The sequence below is a fragment of the Drosophila novamexicana genome, unplaced genomic scaffold (assembly GCF_003285875.2).
Source record: "Drosophila novamexicana strain 15010-1031.04,08,12 unplaced genomic scaffold, DnovRS2.1 tig00004560-arrow-pilon, whole genome shotgun sequence".
NCBI classification, from domain to species: Eukaryota; Metazoa; Arthropoda; class Insecta; order Diptera; family Drosophilidae; genus Drosophila; species Drosophila novamexicana.
This window is the reverse complement of record NW_020825054.1, coordinates 281,114-300,179: the sequence shown is the minus strand read 5'-3', so window position 1 is coordinate 300,179 and position 19,066 is coordinate 281,114. Positions and strand designations below refer to the sequence as shown.

General features: G+C 39.2%; 4 protein-coding genes across 10 annotated transcripts in view; all 4 read right to left on the bottom strand.

The window, feature by feature from the left end:
* Positions 1-10,517, bottom strand: part of LOC115770918 (5'-AMP-activated protein kinase subunit gamma-1) — an 85,829-nt gene extending 75,312 nt beyond the window's left edge. For 2 of the 6 annotated variants that reach the window (XM_030716366.1, XM_030716368.1), the window contains exons 1-2: positions 2,851-2,989; positions 1,622-1,813 (exon numbers count right to left, since the gene is read on the bottom strand). Coding sequence is in view for 3 of the 6 variants with exons in the window: in XM_030716369.1 (XP_030572229.1) it covers positions 3,950-4,107; positions 4,172-4,322 (309 nt within the window). In the remaining 3 variants the exon portion in view is untranslated. Of the gene's footprint in view, positions 1-1,621; positions 1,814-2,850; positions 2,990-3,949; positions 4,108-4,171; positions 4,352-6,590; positions 6,606-10,127 lie in introns of those variants that run through there. The other 4 variants (XM_030716369.1, XM_030716370.1, XM_030716371.1 and 1 more) reach the window with 4 other exon arrangements.
* Positions 10,518-10,710: 193 nt separating this feature from the next.
* LOC115770924 (solute carrier family 35 member B1 homolog) lies at positions 10,711-12,081 on the bottom strand. The gene is made up of 3 exons (XM_030716382.1): positions 11,766-12,081; positions 11,249-11,710; positions 10,711-11,190 (listed from the first exon to the last, which is right to left on the bottom strand). Exons 1-3 carry the CDS (start codon positions 11,968-11,970, stop codon positions 10,838-10,840), a joined length of 1,020 nt encoding a protein of 339 aa, XP_030572242.1. The 5' UTR covers positions 11,971-12,081; the 3' UTR covers positions 10,711-10,837.
* A 285-nt stretch (positions 12,082-12,366) lies between these two features.
* On the bottom strand, positions 12,367-16,831 carry LOC115770920 (ubiquitin carboxyl-terminal hydrolase 8). 2 transcript variants are annotated; one of them, XM_030716377.1, is made up of 8 exons: positions 16,442-16,831; positions 15,797-16,309; positions 15,572-15,734; positions 14,703-15,218; positions 14,231-14,644; positions 13,667-13,897; positions 13,146-13,600; positions 12,367-13,078 (listed from the first exon to the last, which is right to left on the bottom strand). In XM_030716377.1, exons 1-8 carry the CDS (start codon positions 16,534-16,536, stop codon positions 12,745-12,747), a joined length of 2,721 nt encoding a protein of 906 aa, XP_030572237.1. In that variant the 5' UTR covers positions 16,537-16,831; the 3' UTR covers positions 12,367-12,744. The 2 variants fall into 2 exon arrangements, with proteins under 2 accessions (XP_030572237.1, XP_030572238.1); XM_030716378.1 differs by lacking the exons at positions 14,231-14,644; positions 14,703-15,218; positions 15,572-15,734; positions 15,797-16,309; positions 16,442-16,831 and adding an exon at positions 13,963-14,079 and having other exon boundaries at positions 12,372-13,078.
* A 292-nt stretch (positions 16,832-17,123) lies between these two features.
* On the bottom strand, positions 17,124-17,993 carry LOC115770925 (seminase). Its single transcript, XM_030716383.1, has one exon. It carries the CDS (start codon positions 17,979-17,981, stop codon positions 17,157-17,159), a length of 825 nt encoding a protein of 274 aa, XP_030572243.1. The 5' UTR covers positions 17,982-17,993; the 3' UTR covers positions 17,124-17,156.
* Between the last annotated feature and the right edge of the window lie 1,073 nt (positions 17,994-19,066).

The following is a 19,066-nucleotide window of genomic DNA, read 5'->3' as shown; positions in this document are numbered from 1 at the left end:
CTTACAAATATTATTCACAAGCTTGACAAAATATTTACAGCCGAAATATTGATTTACGAAGCAAGCAAAAATCCTCCAAACGAGGTTCATTCAACTTGCAAGAACCAAAAAAAAAAAAAAAAAACAGATAAAAATTAACGCAATAAACAAAAATATCTTAAAAGGGGCTGTAGGTAGGTAATTGAATAATTATTAATTAATTAAAGGGAACTGTATATGTATACACAAGTTAAACAAGTCTTATCTTAAAAGGGGATTTTAGGGCCGCGAGTAATTAGGTAATTACTAAGTAGTTAAGCTGTATATAATCACAAGATTAAAGTCGTATATTAAAGATAACAAATGCCGACTAAATTTATCCCAGTAGCCACTTCCGATTCGTTTCAAACTCATTCTTAAAAATCTTTATTTCAACTCTTTGGAGACGTGTTCAAACAATTTCTTTTTTGACAAATTAGTAGAGAGGAGTATGTTTAGAATAATTGTTTGGTTGTGTGGTGCTGACGATTGGGTCGAGCAACGACATTTATAAATTATTTCAATATAGTAATTACTTATAACATTTTTCAAAATTAATAAACATAAGAAACGTTTAAATTAATTACATACTTCTAAATGTATAAGTTTTATTTAGAAATAGGTCCAATCGTAGCTTTTTTTCGATTTTGTGTAATACACATTTGAATATTAATAAGTTTGCTAAGAATTGGCTGCTCGTCTGTGTTTTCAACAGTTCCGTTGCAATTTATGGCCTACTAATTGTTCGGATAAACAAAAACAGAACACAGAACTTAGCGAAAAATATTATTATTGAGGGTCTTTGCATGCTGCTGGGATCGACAAATCTGATCAGATTGGCAGTTTTTGTTGGTTCGTGTTGTTTTTTAAACAAACATGTGACTGAAATATCCGACCCATGTATGCACACAGATACGGATACATGAGTATACAATGGTTTTTCTATTTAACGGTAATTGGCACACACGCACACCTCGTGCCCGCGTAATGTAAACATTCGGTATCAGCCAGAACATTTAAATACACACTAAAGTTGGCTTTTTTACTACGAAAAGAGCGCATGAGAACTGCAAGTTAATAAACGTAACACAAAAGTCGGCATAATGAAAGGTAAATTGTGAAAACTAAGTGAAAAACAATCGAGAGCTCTCTTAAGCGGATATCTACGAGTTCCTCAAGGGATCTTAAATAAATATTGCTATTTAATATTGTCATTAGGGTGACTAAAAAATTTTAAATTAGCCAAGACAAAAATTAGGAAACACTGCCCTGATCAAGATAAGATAAGAACATATTAATTAGGGGAATTAGCTTAAAAATAATTCAAAAGCGATCTTCGTTCAAAAAAATATCTATATAACATGAATATCGAACTTGAAAAGAATCGTTCAAAAGCATACAAAACCCGGTTTTTGGAAGTTTGCTTTTTGCCGATCTTTTGTAAGATTTATAATGCGAAAAAGTGACATAAACGAAAATGAAGTAGGAAAACGCGTTCTCATATCAACACACAGAAAGTAAGGCATGAATATGTATAAATCAATCAACATTGTTTTAAAATGTTAAGTTAAGTAAAATAATAACAAGTAAATAAAAAACCAACCTGAGTTTTATCGCAAACTGGAAATTTGTATTTGTTGTTTTACTTATTGTTGTTACTTTTCGTACAAAAACCTAATTAAATTGTGTAGCTGGTTTAGCACATTTCTTAGGCACACACATACACATACACATACACATAAATAGATACACTTGGAAAAAACAAGTGAAGCTTGATTTCTGTAAACAATTTAAACTGTAATTAAAACACAAATTTGTTGTTCAACTATTTGCTGAACCATAATATAAAGATTAAAATTGACTAAGTATGAGGTTTTGTTTTTTTTTTCTTTTCTATTTAGTGCCTTTTTTATGCAACACTTGAGGCGTTGACGTATGATTAGATTAATTTATAACACATTTTACTAATATGACTTGTTTGTTGTTGTTTGTAATAATCAGCGAATTTGTGCGACAAACAAATAAATCACATACGCACCGCACACACGCACATGCACGCACACATGCAACAGCAACAGCAACAACAATACAACTTAATTTAATGCAGAAGCGCGCACTTCCACTTTGGACTTTCCAATTGGAACACGCATCAGAAACTGATCAGCAAGCGAGCAACACAATGCACAAAAGCGCGTGAGAGAAAGAGAGAGGTGCAGGCAGCCCGTTGCCCGTTGCCTGCATGACAGAGGCAAAATTAATTTCGTATTGCAATTGTATTACAACAGAGGCTCGCTGCTATGGGAAATTTCCATCAATTGTTGTTGTTGTTGTTGTGGCTGTTGATGTTGTGTGCGTATAACAGCTGATCAGCGCACGCAGTTTTGCAGCTGACGCCGCTTATTGATTTTTTCTTGTATATTTTTTTAGTTGATGTACAAAGCGTTTTGCGCACTACACTTAAGCAACGCTGTTACAAGTGCTTCTGCGCATTGCTATTGTGGCTTTTGTTCTCTAACAATTTTCTGTGCACTGTTAAGCGAAGACGCTTTCGGCGCAGTCACAATAAAAGGTTTTATACGCGGCTTATCGCAGAATATTTACACAAGAAAAAACAACAATTGCTATTTCACTTTGTTGCATTTGACAAACATTTTTTCCCGTTTCTTTGCTTAACTTTTATTTATTTTTGCCAAAAAGGCGCAACAGGTAAAAATACACACACACGCACACACTAATGCAGCACACACCAATACACTAACAGGCAGCGTTGGCGCGCGCGCGTTGCGTGCTGCCGCTTCGATGTAGCTCACAAATAAATTACAATTTACGCACAATTTCTCTGTCGACTCTTGTACTACATTTAACTTGCTGCTGCCAACTGTACAGGCACAACAGCAAAAGACCAGAGTTAGGAGAGGGAAGCCGATAAAAAGCGTAACGTTTGTGACAAAATACGACGGGACAGACGAAAAAATGTACTCAACACGACAAAAAAATATTAGTACTAAATTGTTTTTGTGCGCAGTGTGGCCGGCTCTGGCAAGCGGAAAAAAACCGTGGCAATCAAATACTAAAAAAATACCAATTGTATTATTTGTAAACAGATACCAACAGCGATGATCGCATATCTTCACAAAGTTTCATAGATTTTGAACAATAAAAGTTGTCTTTTATTAAGATAGCTTATGGATAGTACTTATCGAGATTCTACATTTTCTTTTAAAATTCCGCCCAAGCTTAAATGTAAACTTATATTGTAAATGTTACATGGTGGTCAACCTGCCTTATCAACGTCAACACACAATGCTCCAATTTTAACATACATTAGTTGTATGCGTATGATAAATATCAAATGAGCATATTAGTACTTTTAAATTTTTTCTTATTAAAATATCACAGTCAGACTTTTGTCTGTTTAAGCATTGCCTTGCTTGAACGCACAGTGGCCCCAACAACGATCTGGCAGCACGCAAGGCTGCCAGAGTGACTCGACCGTGATATAGCAACGAGCATTCAGACGAAGCACCAACAAAGGCGCCAATATTCAAATTGTGAATTTCGACTTGCATCATAATAGCAAACCTTTTCAAGAGAACTTTGTGTGCTGCTCATGCTAACTATACAAACTAAAAGGTATTTACGTAGTTGTCAATTATTACAACTGCTTAAATTTAGCTTTTTAGGTTTTTATACTATTTCTTGTTGTTGTAAGGACACGCTAATAGGCGACTCATGCAAGCGAAAACCCGGTGGAATATTTTTTTCACTTCAGCGAAATCAATAAAAATGGCGCATTGCAATGAAAAATGCTGACGACATTGACACAGAAGTATGCCCCTATCCCCAACACTCCTGATATAAATGCTCACGTGGTCTGACATGTTAAGATTATAATATGAGCAGCTGCTCGACATGACTCGTCCCGACTCACCTGCTCAATGTCAAAGTCCCATTCGGGCGAGGGTGAGCGTTGTTCCGCTCGCCCACCGGGCGGCGGGGTGCACACAGCCGGCGAGCCCGCCTGCGGCTCCTCCGGTATGACGGCAAATCTGCCGCGCTGCAATATGGGCGAAATGGCACCATAATTAGCTAAAAATAAAGAAAACAAAAACAGTTAGTTGAGCTAATTAGGTGGTGGCTTGGCTTGACTTACATGTGGGCATGAGACGAAAGCGTCCAAGTGTCGTCTCAGGCGGACCCGCCGGCGTCGACGATGTGACACGAAAGCGGCCACGACGGGCGGCAGCCACGTCCTCATAGCCGTTGCCGCCCACGGCAGCTCCTCCTCCAGAACCGCTATGCATTTTTCTATTTAAGGCTCACTGCTGTAAAACTGCTGCAATTTAAGGAGCGTGAGCAAGAGAGAGAGAGAGAGAGAGAGGGAGAGAGGAAGAGAGAGATGATGAAAAGAGTGAGCAAGAGAGGTGAACTAGAGTAAAAGCTAAAATCGATAGGTCAACTTCAGTTGGCAGGCTAAGCTGTCCAAAAGGGAGTGTGAGTCAGCAAGAGGGGGGAGCCAGACTATAATTTGTTAGGCGCCACAAAGTATGCACTAATTTGGTAGCCAGCGGCGTTGCCAGCTTACGCAAAAAGTTGCAAATGCAAAATAAAATAAAATCGCCAATCATTCCACTATTCTACTATTCCCACGGGGTAAAAAAAATTTGAGTGACAGAATGGCAGAGCGAGAAGGCGAATGCGAGCCAATGTCTTGCTGCCGGCAGACAATGTGGCGTATGTGTGATATATATAAACATAGACAAATATATATTTAAATATGACATGCACTTATTTAGGCTGGGGTATTATGATTGTGCTACGCTGTTTTTAACCAAAACAAAAAAGATAATTGATTAGAAATTCGCAGACACATGTTTATATAGAGCATTACAAGACTTTTAAGACTATCAACATTTCTTCCATTTTGTAAAGTATGTTGAGTGTACATTTTCCAAAAGGAAACTACATTTTTTCATTTTTGGAAAAAAAAATATATTCGCCCCGATTAATTCGAGTTTTTTGCGATGATTTATCGAATTTCATGTCGAATTTAAGGAAAATATGAAAGCATCATTAAAACTAAATAAGGCAAGCGGTCACTTTAAATTGTAATTTAAATTTGAATAATCCCACAGATTTTAACATTAAAGATTGCCAAATCTTGCAATGAGTCCATTAAGTGCAGCCTCCTCTTCGAGGCCGTATTATTTGACCTTTGGAAGGAAAATCAAAATCACGGGCTTGAAACCGATCAGACGGTAAACAAAAAACTTGCATGCAACCGATTTTCGCCAATTTACCACTGTTGCGGGTGAAATTTTCTTTGAATCGCATTTACACCGAGGTAGATTGGATTTGGAAAGTGTGAAACACGTCTCAAATAATTTTTCATATTTTGGATATGTATTTGAGCGAGAAACATCACCTGCCAAATATTTGATCCCCACTTCCACAAAGGAGGAATTTTTCGAAATGTGTGAAACACCCCTCAAATGCATTTGAAGAAAGATCACGAAAACAAAAAAAAAATAAAGCATATTAATAAAATAATGCCTTAAATTTGGAATTTTAGACTCTAGTCTAAAGAAAATAGACTGCAAAATATGTTGTTAATTTCATTATTTTTAATTGTTTTCAAGCATAGGTTCACTTAAATGCCTTAACGAAATGTAGTGTATTCGTCTATTCGGCTTGTTTTTCCTTATCGCTGATGAAGCTTAAATTAAGTGGTCATAACAAAACCAAACTGTCTGTTCATCAATCATGCAAGCCTTTCATACAACAGTTCAATTATATTATTCGTTATGATTCACAATAATAAAAAGACAAAATGAACTTTCCATTCTAACTAAATATTTCTCAGTTTTCTTGTCAAGTGTTTTACAAATTCTCGTGAATTGTTTATTTCCACCGCTAAAAACAAAGTGTTATTAGTCATAAACTAAAATAAACGTCACACATAATAGACAAAAAGAAAGAAGAAAATTAAATGAAATGTTCCCAATGTAAATATGTGCATGTCTGTATGTATAGGTGCATCATTCATAAACAAATACATGTTGGGAAGCAGTAAAAATATTTCGCCTTAATTAAAACAAAAATGTCTTTATTGAAATGCTCACGATGTTTCAATTGCTCGAGCAAAGCGATTTAAGACTACAGCAAATTAATTGACTACGGGCTGCCAGAGATAAAATAGGAAATTTCCAGAAAATGCTCGATATGTTTTTCTGAACCTAGGTCCACAAGGTTTTCACAAGATAACTCAACTTTGGACCAACAGCGCCTATATCTATATGATATAGGTGCAGCTCTGAGAGACTAGATGACAGACAGACTTGGCTGCTGATCTAATCAAAATTATATGTAAATACGTTTCTGAGGTCGAAAATGTGTTACACATCTCTTAAGAAAATTATAATACCTTTTTATTTTGGGTGTAAGACTGCAAACTCTACGAATTCGAATTACGTTAAAAGCGCTTACTTTCCATTATTTGAGTGAAAGCATGTCCTGAATTATATTATAATTTATAATTTATGAGTGCTGATTGAAAACAATTACTTTTTTACCTAATTGAATTGTTATTGTAGTCACTAATTGATCACCTTTAAATGAACTAGTTGTTGTCATCAATTTAAGTATTCTTCTATAGTTAGTATTTAGATTTAAATTTAGAGAAACAGTTAACTAGTTTTTAGTATAATCATTTATTGATTTTTGATAAATTGTTTGAATTATAGCATTTTTGTTAATGTTAATATACACACATATTTTTTTATTATATATGAACAATGGGAACAACTATTTATGTTGTATTTTACTTTGGGCACTTTTCGCTAAAACTGCGCGCTCTTTGGCGCTGCTTTTTTGTTGTTTTTCTGCTTTTGTTGCTGTTTCTTTTGCTGTTGTTGTTGTTGTTGTTGTTGTTCACGTTCGAGACGAATTCGAATTCGTTTCATTTTCAATTCGAAACGTTTGCATAACACGCACAAACAAACAAATGAATTAGGCACAACTATACTATATGTATATATGTATACATATCTACTTTTGTGTTTTTTTTTTTTTTTGCTTTTTACAATTATTATATACTTTATTGATTTTTATTGTTAAGCTAGAAATAAATAGAAAATAACAGAAACTCAGTTTGATTTTTGAGACGGTCGCACACGAATTTCAGATTTGATTTAGCGTTTTATTTTATGCAACTGAGCACAGCTAAGAAAAATACTACAATTTGGCATGGCCAAAACCAAACAACAGTAACAACAACAACAACACTGCCGAAAATGCGGCCAAAAAGAATGCAGCACCAAAATAAACCGAAGCCCAAGCAAAACGAAACGAGTTACAACAAAATGCAGTCGACAGCCCGCAACTTCGGGCACTAATTGGCAGACAGAGAGTGAGAGCGAGCGAGTGAGTGCGGCTAGAATAAGGAGGGGGCGAGTGAGTGTAGACGAACGCGTGCCATAGTTGGGGTTCATTTACTTGTGAAAATGAAAATAAAACTGCAAGCCCAATACAAATGCAATGGCATCCTAAGAAGCAGCGCCAGCAAAGAGAAGACAAAGAGAGAGAGAGAGAGCGCGCGCCTCGCATACACATGACAAACACGTAGAGAAGAGCGCACAGCAGTGGCCGAGCGTAAGAGAGAATTTGCAATTTTTAATTCATAAAAGCACAAAAACCGCATGCTGCAAAACGGAAAACGGCAAAAGCAGCTATTGCAACAAAAACAAATGCAAACAAAGAGAGTGGGAGACGGATTAAAATGTTTGATTTTGTGAGAGCGTAAGAAATGCTTTCAGTGTTGTTGTTCTCATTTGGAAAATGTCTAAAAATTGTCTTTTGGTTCATTTTGCCTGCTGTAAAATCAACGTTAAATTGACACAAGATTCAATATGAATAACAGCTGTTCCATGCGGCGTATACGCAATTTTCCTCAGATTAATTCTAAAATACTAAAAAAAATAAAAAACAAAACAAAAAAACACGTGAGCATGGTGCGGTTATATATAACAAAAAAATGAAACGTACGTATCCAATTGGTGTGAAAAGCATATGGATAAAAAGTGAAATGAGATTAATTTAAATATGCCTGTTACGTATTGCACATTATTTTCATAATTATCTGTTAAATTTCATATAGCATACTTTTAAATGCATAATACATTCGTATTAAGATAAAACACAATCAAAAACCAAAAAAGCAAATTGAGATGTTTTTTAGACATCAGGAAACTGCAAAAAGAAACACTTTTAAAAATCAACAAACATATGCGAAGCGCTAAAATAGATGTGATAAAAGGGAAATGTATGCTAGAATAAATGCATTTGATATAGAGCAACTATTTTCACACAGTACCAATCAATCAACAGTTCAAAATTTTGACTTTCGAAGCAACAATTCGTTGCGGGCACAGAATCAATTTATTTGGTTCAGTCTTTGGGCTTCCGTCCAAACATGTGACCGACTCGTGGATGACATCATTAGTGTGGGCGGGCGAGTGAAAATGTAGAAGAATGGGGCTGTGATGATGCAGATGGCAGTCGCCACAGTTTAGACAAAACGAAAGAAGAAAACCTCAGATAAATGCACAGAGCACAGCAGGCAGACATTTGGGCATATACGAAGCAAAAAATATGAAACAGAATGCTGTTTATAAATAGTCAAAAAGCCGCTCAATATTTTTTATTCATTTTTTTTTCTTTCTCTTTTCGTAATGTTTATTGGCCTCACTTGAACCAGAGCAAATGACGACAACTTGAGCACGTGCATAGTTTCAATGCATTGCTTTAGAGGGAATGCCCCTAATGTGTCTCAGCGGTAGTTTCATAAATGCCCAGCAAAAGTGAATGAACTTAGGGCCAAGCTTCAAAAGTTGAGAATTGTATTTCAAGATGTATTTATTGCATTTTAGTTCAATTAGGCAGTTAGAAAGTCTGCCCAAGAGCTATAAGCATGATTTCATAAGACACAGAGGAGCTTCAATTATAACAGACAGATTCACATACTGATTAATAAAACGTTTAAGACTTTATAGACATCATAAGCTTAAGAGATTGTATAATTAAGAGTCGCGTCAAACATGATCTTTGTCAATGCAAAGACACGCTAGATTCGCGTCTCGCCAGACGGTCACAAAAAGTCGAACGATTGGCAATGCTAATTATTGATATTTTGTTTTGTTTTTTGACATGTTTCTCATATTTTATTTTTTGTTTCTGTTAACTTTGTTGTTCATAATTATCAGCGTGAAAACCCATATAATACAAATACCAAACGAGTGTGTGTGTGTGTGTGTGTGTGTGTGTGTGTGTGTACGTATGTGTATGCAGAGTGTGAGTCTTTGTTTTGCTTTGGATTCTTCATATGAACTATATACATATATACATATTTTATTGCGGCGCGATAAGAGGGGCCTCAACAAAAGCGTTATGATGGTTTTTTTTCGCTATCTGTGAACTGTGCGAACGCGACGTCTGAGCATAAATCAGCTCTACAATCGTATTTATATATGAGTGTGTGTAGATAAGTAGATGGTCATTTAAATAAACGTATTTACATAATGCACTGCGAAAGCAAAAGAACTTTTGGCAATGGGTGAGAAATGGCTAGAAAATGTTTACGTCACGCACAACAGCAACAACAAAAACAACAATAGCAGCAGCAGCAGCAGCCGGCAAACGTTAACGGTAACAACCACCATTTTGACTGAGCGAGAGAGAGCGCGCGAGTGTTACTCACGTGTGACTTTGTATGTGAGTGTGTGTGTGTATGTGTGTATGTGTGTATGTGTGTGTATGTGTGTATGTGTGTGTGTATGCGGGTGGCTGTGTTAAAATGTTGCAAGGGTGTCTATTAAGCCCATTGGCACTATGTGCCTGCGATCCTGCTAGCTAACAAGTCAAACTTGTTACAAAACAAATGAGTATGTATTTAAATAACACTGCTCTGGCTATCATCCGGTGCCAATCACTTTCGATTCATTTAGTCGCTAAAATTAATCTCACTAACACACTCACATATAATATTGCAGCGACCCTTGCGGTACAAACATACAAGCAAACAGCTGGCAGCAACAACAATACCAACGACTCACCTAGTAGGAAAATATTATATTTGTTTTACACGAAATTTGTGTAGATTTTTTTTACAGCTTTACTATTTTAAACAGTTTTGAGCACTTCTTTAGCACATTTGACATGCATTTTTGCATTAATAAATAAATTTCGCATTCGTTTGCAATTCTTTGGTTTTCTGTGTTGTAATTTTCTGCTAAACCCTTTTAATTGCAGCACCGCGCGCTTTGTTGACACCACTAAAAGAACGTAAATTTATATTATAGCACCCAATTTGAATTTTAACACTGCGTCAACTTTTATTATATCCAAGCCGCGAGCGCTGAGCGTAAACGCGCATAGCTAACGAATATAAACACTTAAAAAATCGGCCATCAGCAACGAACGTCATTGCTCGAAGCTCCCTCGATAGCTCGTGGTGGCAAGTCGATATTCGTCTAACGATGAATCGATATTTCTTAGCAAACTATTGTGTGCTCGCACTGCTGTGGCAATGCTGTTAATTGCGCTATTTCCGAAAATTCAAATGAAAATCTGTTTTTTTGTAACACATGTAAAACTTAATTAAGTTATATAAGTAAAATGTAATTATTTTTAAATCGATTTGGGAATGCAGTTGTTGAGCTCCTTAATACAACATTTTTACTTTTGTACGTTTTACAGCACAAGCTAAACTAAACTAAGGGCGATTTGTATTGTACGACAAATAAAGCTATTATTATAATAAATTCTATGAATTTAGTTTCTTTTGTTCCTCCTTTAGCTTGCCATCGCCAGGCGGTTTCTTGTTCTTAGCCGCATTATCCTTTTTGCCATACAACATATCCGTAAAAAGCGCCGCAAAGACCAAAACGGCACCAAACCATTGACGAGCGATCAGCACGTTACCAAATAGCAGCACAGAGCAGAGAACGGTAAAGAATTTGCGCGTGGTGGTGACCACTGAGCAAGCCAACGGTCCAAAATTGGCAACCATCAGAAAGATAAAAAGCTGACCCAAGGCACCGCACAGCGCAATCATGGACAAGTGAATCCAAACCTCCGGATGACGCAAAGCAAACTGTATAAACTCCATGCCTTCACCTGTAATAGGACCAAAATGCTTATCAAAAAGTAACATGCAGTTCACCCGCTTGCACACCTGTTACCACCATGGCCACGCCGAGCATTAGGGTACTCCAGTAGTTCATGGACAACATCATTTGCTGACCCGAGGGCGCACTAGCCGCACGCATACGCTCCTGCACGGCACCAGTTAGGCCGTCCATGGCCAAGCTCAAAAACAGCAGCAGCTCTCCCAATCCTGTTGTCTCTGGTGGCAAATTGGCCACCTTGCTCTCCTTGTACATGAATAATATGACACCCAGTACAATTGTCAGCACACATGCGTAACGCGTCCAGCTATAGGATTTGCGTCCAACCAGCACGCCAAGTATCATAACAGGGATCGGTTTGGCCGACTTGCCCACAACGGCAGTGGGATAAGGCACCCAACGCAGCGCCATGTTAGTGGACACCATGGCCAACAGATACGTCAGCGAGCTGGCCGCATAGTAGCCCGTGTGTGTGGTGTCCTCCTTTTGTGGTTTCACCGCCAGCATGCCTAAGGAAAATAAGTGGGCGTTACATAGAGAGCGGCTACGTCGATTGCCACTTACCTTTGGCAAAGAGGTAATTGCAAAAGCATTGCACCCAGACCAGGGCCAGGGTATAGGTAAACCGCTCGCCGATATTCCCATCCAGCTGCAACTGGTCTCCATACCGGCCGCGCGTGAGCTTCTCCTGGACTATGCCATACAGAAAGTAGGCAAAAAAAATGCCCAACGCGTAGATAGCGAAACGGCTGTGTTCCGGTATATTCATTGGCGTCGGTTCGATTTGCTAACTCTTCTTTAATTTAACTTTATTCTTAGAAAACTAAATTATTCTCCACGGACACCTGGCATTGTGCTTTAAAAGCGTAAAACGCTGATTTGGTACAAATTTCTAATACGTGGAGTTTAGAGATGGCGACAAGTGTCAACATGTTATCGATAAATAATATTAGGGTTACCATAATTGAGCTGCAAGAAAATTGTAATTATCGTTAAAGCAATATATCGTCTACTGAGCGGGAGGTTTTGAATACACACATATCATATCAAAATGAAAGCTCTCTTGTGCGGACGGTGAGTTTTGGTGATTTAAAATGCGAAAAGTAGCAAAAAGACAAAAAAAAGAGTTTAGAAATTGTATTTCCTTTATTTGGTTTAAAAATATGCGTGTAAAATATAATAAACTATATAACTTCGCTCTGGTTAAACTTTGTAATGCACTTAGATTTGTTCATAAATCCATACAAATATTCAAACGTCTTGAGTTTTTCTTTTTTACTTAATATATATATATATATATATATATATATATGTTTATGTATATAGCAGATACCCGAATATTATCTGATAATGGTAATGGTTGTAAAATTATAAATATAGGTCCAATATTGAACAACAACAAAGCATTAATTAATAAAAGCAACAGTTTGCAGTAAATTGGTGAAGCGACTAGGCATTAAAAGCTAAGAAAAAAATAATGGGCAGATAATTTGGTAAATACAAATAGCTAGGGACCAAAAATAATGAACAGTTCCATTTGCGACTATGATATTGAGAGCTGCATAGGCGGCAGCCAGCTATAAAATAATATATATGCTGCGCTCGAGACGACGTTCGATGTGTCCAGGGGCGAAACAACCTGATCGTCGAACTTATACCAGCGGCCATAGTGAGCGCTCTTGCAGAATGCCGTATAATGACCGCCCTCCATGGTGCCGTAGTGATTGGACACTGCATACAGCTGGTATGTTTTGGGCGTTACGGCACGTGATTCGACACGTGCCGTATACGGTTTCATTTCCAGATTCTCGAGCGGAAATTGCAAATAGTTTTGTTTCTTAATATAGGCACCTGCATTGCTGGGATCCGCATAGAAACTGTGAAAAAGCAAAAACAAGATAACATATTAGGAAATTATTGAGACAAACTCTGCTATCCGCCTACCGCTTCAGGTGTACCACTAGCACTGGTGGCAGTTTGGAAATGTCCAATTTCTTAATTGCATCACGTTTCGTCTTGCAATTGGGGCAGTTCCAGCCGTGTATTTTCTCGCCACTGAAGTACATGTCCATGCACTGGTGCAGATAGCAAAAATTTGCATTTGCCGGCAGTTCCAGGCTGAGATTCGAGAAGCACTCGTATGTGGCCGACTCCTTGGTGCAGGTTACACACTTGACGGTGCTCTTGATTTGGCCATAGAATAAATGCTGTATTATACTCTCCTGCGACTTGGTAAACTCTAGCCAGGCTTTCTCCGCGGCGCTGATGATATCTCGCTTTCGCGGCACACGCAGGGTTTGCAAATCGGAATGCAGCCAATCCATGAGAATGGTGAGAAATTCATGTGAGTCCTGTTGATCGACGCCGCGAAAGATTTTCTGATACTGGCCCACAACGTACTGCAAAATAATACATAAATAAATCTCATTTTCGGAATGTCTCCAAATTTTCTTGCCAATACTCACTCGCAAATCACGACTAGCCACACACTTGTACTGACCATTCCATAGCTCCTTGATGAGTGCAGCTACCTCTTCGATGACCTGTCCGTTTGTTTTGTTACGCCGACTTATATAGTTCTTGTATTTGTCCGATATGCAAAACTCCATTAATTGTGGCGTATTGCTCAGACACTGTAGTATGCTGTTCATATAGCAAGTGTTGCCCAGATTCTTAAGTCCAGTAAGACCGCGCCCCTGTAACGATATGGCAATATTAGTTATTAAAATATCATAAATACGATTTTGTTTAATTAATTTACGCGTCTGAGCGGAAATATGGAGCTATAAATGTTGTAAGTTGGCGGCAGCTGAATTTTGACGCCCGCTACGCAAATCATTTGTGCGATTTGTTGCAACCACTAAACCAATAGCAGAATATTTAATTGCGGTTTTAGCTGAACATGCTTTGGCTTCGGACAGCGTGCGACTGAACCACATTGGCAAAACAAATGTGCAGCCCATGAACGCTAAACGTGACGGCCTATTGATTTGGTTAAAGTTATTTTTAGGCCCTGGTCAACCACTCACCACATTGTGGCCCACAACGGGCGAGAAATCACGGACTCGTGGCGCTGTTGTCTCAACGTCGCGGCTCTGTGGTTTCGTAGAGCGATCGTAGACGGGCCGGGGTGGTGCCTCGTCGTAGGTAACCGTATGCTGCAGTTCGCTGTTTGAATTGGGTGGTGAGTCATCGGTGGGTGTGTCTGGCCTGGTACTTGTGGGCTCAGCCGGCGGCTTGTAATGCCGTTTCGCCTCACGTGCAATGGCCAGCTGACGCTCACGCTCGAGACGATCGCGTTCGTGCTGCTTGTCCAGCTCTTGACGCTCCTGTATCTTGGATTCAATACGTTTGGTTGTCTCAGTATCGTTTTGCAGATGATTTTGCGGGGTTTGCTCCTTGTACCGATTCAGCTCATCGCGCAGGCGATTGTTTTCCATTTTCTAGGCAACGTTAAGACCCATTAGTAGCTATACAAATTCAATATAGTTATTAACTCACATAATCGTCGGCCTTGCTTTCCAATTGCATTATGTTGTAGAGCACCTCCTGCTCTGCAGTGCTTAGCACAGCGCCCTCGGCTTGCAGTTGCTTCAGCTCGAATATGCTCTGCCATTTCTTGGATGCGGAATCGAGTAGCATATCGTTATGCTGTGCCCGCAGCAGCAACGTCTCCTGATCGCGAATTATTTCATTAATAGGATTTTCCTGTGGTTCCGGCGGCTGCTGATTCTGTTGGCTCTGCTCGTAGGTGCGCAGCGCTGCGGGCTTGCTGGCACGATTAATGCTGGGTCGTTGCTTGTGCTTAGTATTTGGCTCATTCATAACGTCCTCCTTCATGGTAATATCATTAATGGAAGGATATTCGATGTCATCTATCGTTTCGATATCATTATTGTTCTGCTGCGGCGCTTGTACGCTGGGATTGGTACAGTGCGTGGGGTACATCATGATGAAGTATTCGTAGCCCCCCTCCAGAATTTGTATGGGCGTGCGATAGGTGACGTCTGGATCCCACTGTAAAATTAAGTGTATGAATATATTTGAGATGTTCGATCATTCCTATCCTATTTATATATCTTATATTTTTGTCCAATGCTCTTATGGCGAGCCTGATAGTTGCAGAAATTGATGCAGATATTATTAAAAACAAATAGGCTGCTTACATTACAACTCGGTTGTGGACCGATTTTTCCTATTGAAGCTATGGGATATAGTAGTCTGCTAATAATACGATTTTCTTCATAGTAAGTTTGCTTAAGCACTAAAAAGAAAGTTTCTCAAACAGAAACTCTGTTTTCGACAACATAGTGATCCGATCCGATAATGCCCGTTGGTGGGCTATAAAATAAAAATATAAATTTACGCACATTTTTCAATATGTCCAATAGGGTGTAAATGGCTGCGTTGCCCGTCGGATGTGCATCCTTGCTGTTCCAGTCCATTAACACAACCGACTCCTTGACGGAGCGCGCGGCCCACGAGGCCTTGGCACTGCTGCTCAGGCATGCCTGTAATTTGCCCGCCGACATGCTGCAAGAACATAAGCTGGGCATTACAACGGGTGTTCCCAGGAGTCGAGTGTGGGGACTTACCCTGGCGTTATCAGCTCTTCGGGCACATTGAATGCACAGTAGTAGGTTAAATGCGAGTTGTTGTAGTCGGCGCTGTTGCGGCAGTCCATGACCAGCACAGATTTTTGTTGCATGCGCCGGAACAGTGCCTCACAGGTGATAACGCCGAGTTGTGCAAATGCCGCAGCGCTCGCCAATGAGCCTTTCTCATCAATTGGTTCCACTGACGGTAGCGGCGGGCTAATTGGGGCACCATTAGTCTTCGCATTGCCGCCGCCTGGTGGCAGCAGTTGTTCATAGCGTTTTCTAAGCGATGTGTTAATAAGCTCCAGCGTGTCCATGATGCGACGATTGGAGTCAGTGTCGCCGAGCACTTGCCGCACCGTCAGCTTGTGCTGGTTGTAATCGGATTTGCCACGTATGGCTGACAGCATATTGAAGTACTTCATGTAGGTGATGTAGGCCAACTCTTGATCTCCATCCAGGCGATAGTCCTCAGCGGTCAAGTACAGTTTGCGCGCCGTGTTGAGTAAACTGAAATTGGATTTATCATTTTATTTTTTAAAATTTGTTGACATCAGCATGAGAGTTAGTGCACAGATGCTGGCACACGGTTGCCTCTAGGTTTTTAGGTGGGGCGGGGCGGTGTGTGTGGTGTCCACTTACATTTTCATGCTCTTGTTGCGCAAGTCTGGAATTGTCGTCCACTTCTCCAGATCTTCTATTCTGTCGCCCATGTACAGTTTCTTCCACTGTGCCATTCTGTGTCCAGTGTGTGACAGCAGGCCCGTGTGTTTCCGTTTAAATTGGATCTGCTGAGTCCCTTGGTCGTGATTTTATGTGGGTGCTGCTGCCCGTGAGCCACAGTTTGTGTGTTTGCCAAACACAGATGTTAATTAACATAACAGCGAGAATAACAGTAGCATTCACTAAATAAGCAAAAAGTGCTTCGAAATCCAGCGGTAGCGAGTTTGTTTCAAATATATTTATTGGAAAATACAATTTTTTTGGCTTAGCATTAAACTAATTAACGCATTGATTTAGAAGATTTAGAACGACTCAGCGACTCGTTGACTTCCACAAAGTTATCGATAGGCAACAACAGCTGTGCATTAACCCTTATGTAAACATTGCTTAGCTCACTGGCCGATAACATGTGGTGGCCGGTCGATGCAATTGCTTCATAGATTGTGGCGGACGATAACAGTCATTCCCCTGTACACGTCGCTTTTAAATACGCGAATCATTAAAGTAAGATTGCATACACTAATATTTATATTTGACATTTATTGATTGCTTTACAAATAAATGAAAATATATTGACTACAGAGTAAATGAAAAATGCCAATTGTTGGATAACACAACATAATTATTGCTGCTTTTACTTGTCGAACCATGTTTGCTTTGGAGCCCTATTACGATATTTACTGGCAAAGACAACGCTGCGAATAAATTTCTTTACCTGATAAATATCTGTAAACAGGCCAGGCAGATTTGGATTCCTACACTCAGGACCATACGCCACAATGCCGCACAGCTCATCACCGGCTGTGACCGGACAGCCAAAATCGTACATGCATTCATTGTCCTGGTTAAATGCATGCGTGCACGCAATGGTCTCGGCCAGACGCATGTGTGAATACTGGCTCTGGCAATCCATCTGATTTAACAGATTCACCTGCAGGGTGCGCATATTCTTGTGCTCGGAACTGCACGCCACCACCGTCAGCTTGCCATAGTCCACAATCGGACGGCTGCATAGCTTAACGTATGCGTGGTCATCGCCCGGTATGGGATCGACTAGCTTAATGACAGCAATGTCCATGAAATTTTTGGGATATTGGTACTGATGGGGCACGCTGATAGTCTCGATCAAAGCGAATTTATTGCCAAACAGCGTCTCCACGCTCAGTTCGTTCAGTCTGCGTTTGAACTTGTGCATGCAGCTGGCTGATGTCAGGACGTATAATGGGGCATAGTAAGCAGCGCCACAAGCGAATCGATCTTCATCCATAATGCGGAGCAACCACTCGCCCACATACGCATTCCTAGTCAGCTGATAGCCATTGGTGTCAACTGTCCTTACTGGCGGCCTTACGCGCAAGTTTATTGCCAAACTGGCCTGGGCTGCTCCTCTGACTGGTTCCATGAAAGGTACCAATTCCAGGCAGAGAAGCACTACGAAGTGTTTGCACTTGCGATCCATTTGATGTTGTCTTGCAACTGATTGTATTAGCCATTAAATAAACTATAAAATGCCACATCTAATTGGCCTTAAATTTCACTTTACGCCTGATTGTATAACTGATTATATTAAATACACGTATATACTATATGTGCATATGCCCTATTATTTATATGTACGAAATTTATGTAAAACTTAATTAAGTACTGGAATACTGCCCACTAGTAAAAGCCACAATTTAAATGCAATTGACTTTTTGAGAATGTACAAATAATCTATAGCAATTTGTAGTAGTTAGTTGTAGTTTGAGTCTTCTTTGAATTCTATTAACAGCATTGCAATTGCGATTGTGATATTTTCTGTGCTGCTATTTTAATTCGTGTTTCTCCCATTGATAGATGTGGCAGCTTAGTAGAGGCGGCGGCAAGTGGTGCGGTTTGTGTGAGTTCGAACCCTACCTGGGTAAAGAGCTGTTTTTTTTTTCTGTTATGGCTGTTGGGTAGAGGCGGCAGCAAGTAATGCGGTCAGTTGCGAGTTTGAACTTGCCTAGGGAACATTTTATTTTTAATATATCTTTATTACTACTAAAACAATCGAATGCGTGGCTCGAGCTGCATTTGGTGTTGGAATATGAAGGGTCAGGGTATTCCCTAGTCGGGAGCTACCGACTAGAACCTCTTACTTGTTATTCATTATATACTTTAGGTTCGGTCCGTTTTTTTCACATTTATCAATCTTTTTGGTTTGTAAAATGTTTAAAATGAAACGATTTAATTATTACAAATTTCTTTTATCTGTTATATTGTCATATTTTATTTTATAACTCAACGTCAAAAATTCATAGTACCTTAATAATTGTAATCATATTGCAATATCCAAAAACGAATTTTAAACGAATTTATTTTTGACATAACATGGTTCGGTTCAGATAATGAAAAACTCTACACATATAAATGTATTTATTTATTTAGCCGGCTTATCTTTCTTATTTTGATTTTTTTGATGTATTTGCCGGTTTTGGTGACTTTGACGAGAAAATATTGCACGAGGCAACTGACCGGACCTGACTCCGCGTTCAATTCTGCTTATGAAGGGCTTAAGCTTCA

Bases quoted from the DNA above. Each gene is read 5' to 3' on its own strand.
- LOC115770924 (XM_030716382.1), bottom strand. From the start codon at position 11,970: ATGAATATACCGGAACACAGCCGTTTCGCTATCTACGCGTTGGGCATT. The intron at 11,711-11,765 runs GTAAGTGGCAAT...TATTTTCCTTAG, and splicing joins CAATTACCTCTTTGCCAAAG to GCATGCTGGCGGTGAAACCA. The intron at 11,191-11,248 runs GTGTGCAAGCGG...GTCCTATTACAG, and splicing joins CGTGGCCATGGTGGTAACAG to GTGAAGGCATGGAGTTTATA.
- LOC115770920 (XM_030716377.1), bottom strand. From the start codon at position 16,536: ATGGCACAGTGGAAGAAACTGTACATGGGCGACAGAATAGAAGATCTG. The intron at 14,645-14,702 runs GTGAGTTAATAA...AACGTTGCCTAG, and splicing joins AAAGCAAGGCCGACGATTAT to AAAATGGAAAACAATCGCCT. The intron at 13,601-13,666 runs GTGAGTATTGGC...ATTATTTTGCAG, and splicing joins TGGCTAGTCGTGATTTGCGA to TACGTTGTGGGCCAGTATCA.
- LOC115770925 (XM_030716383.1), bottom strand. From the start codon at position 17,981: ATGGATCGCAAGTGCAAACACTTCGTAGTGCTTCTCTGCCTGGAATTG.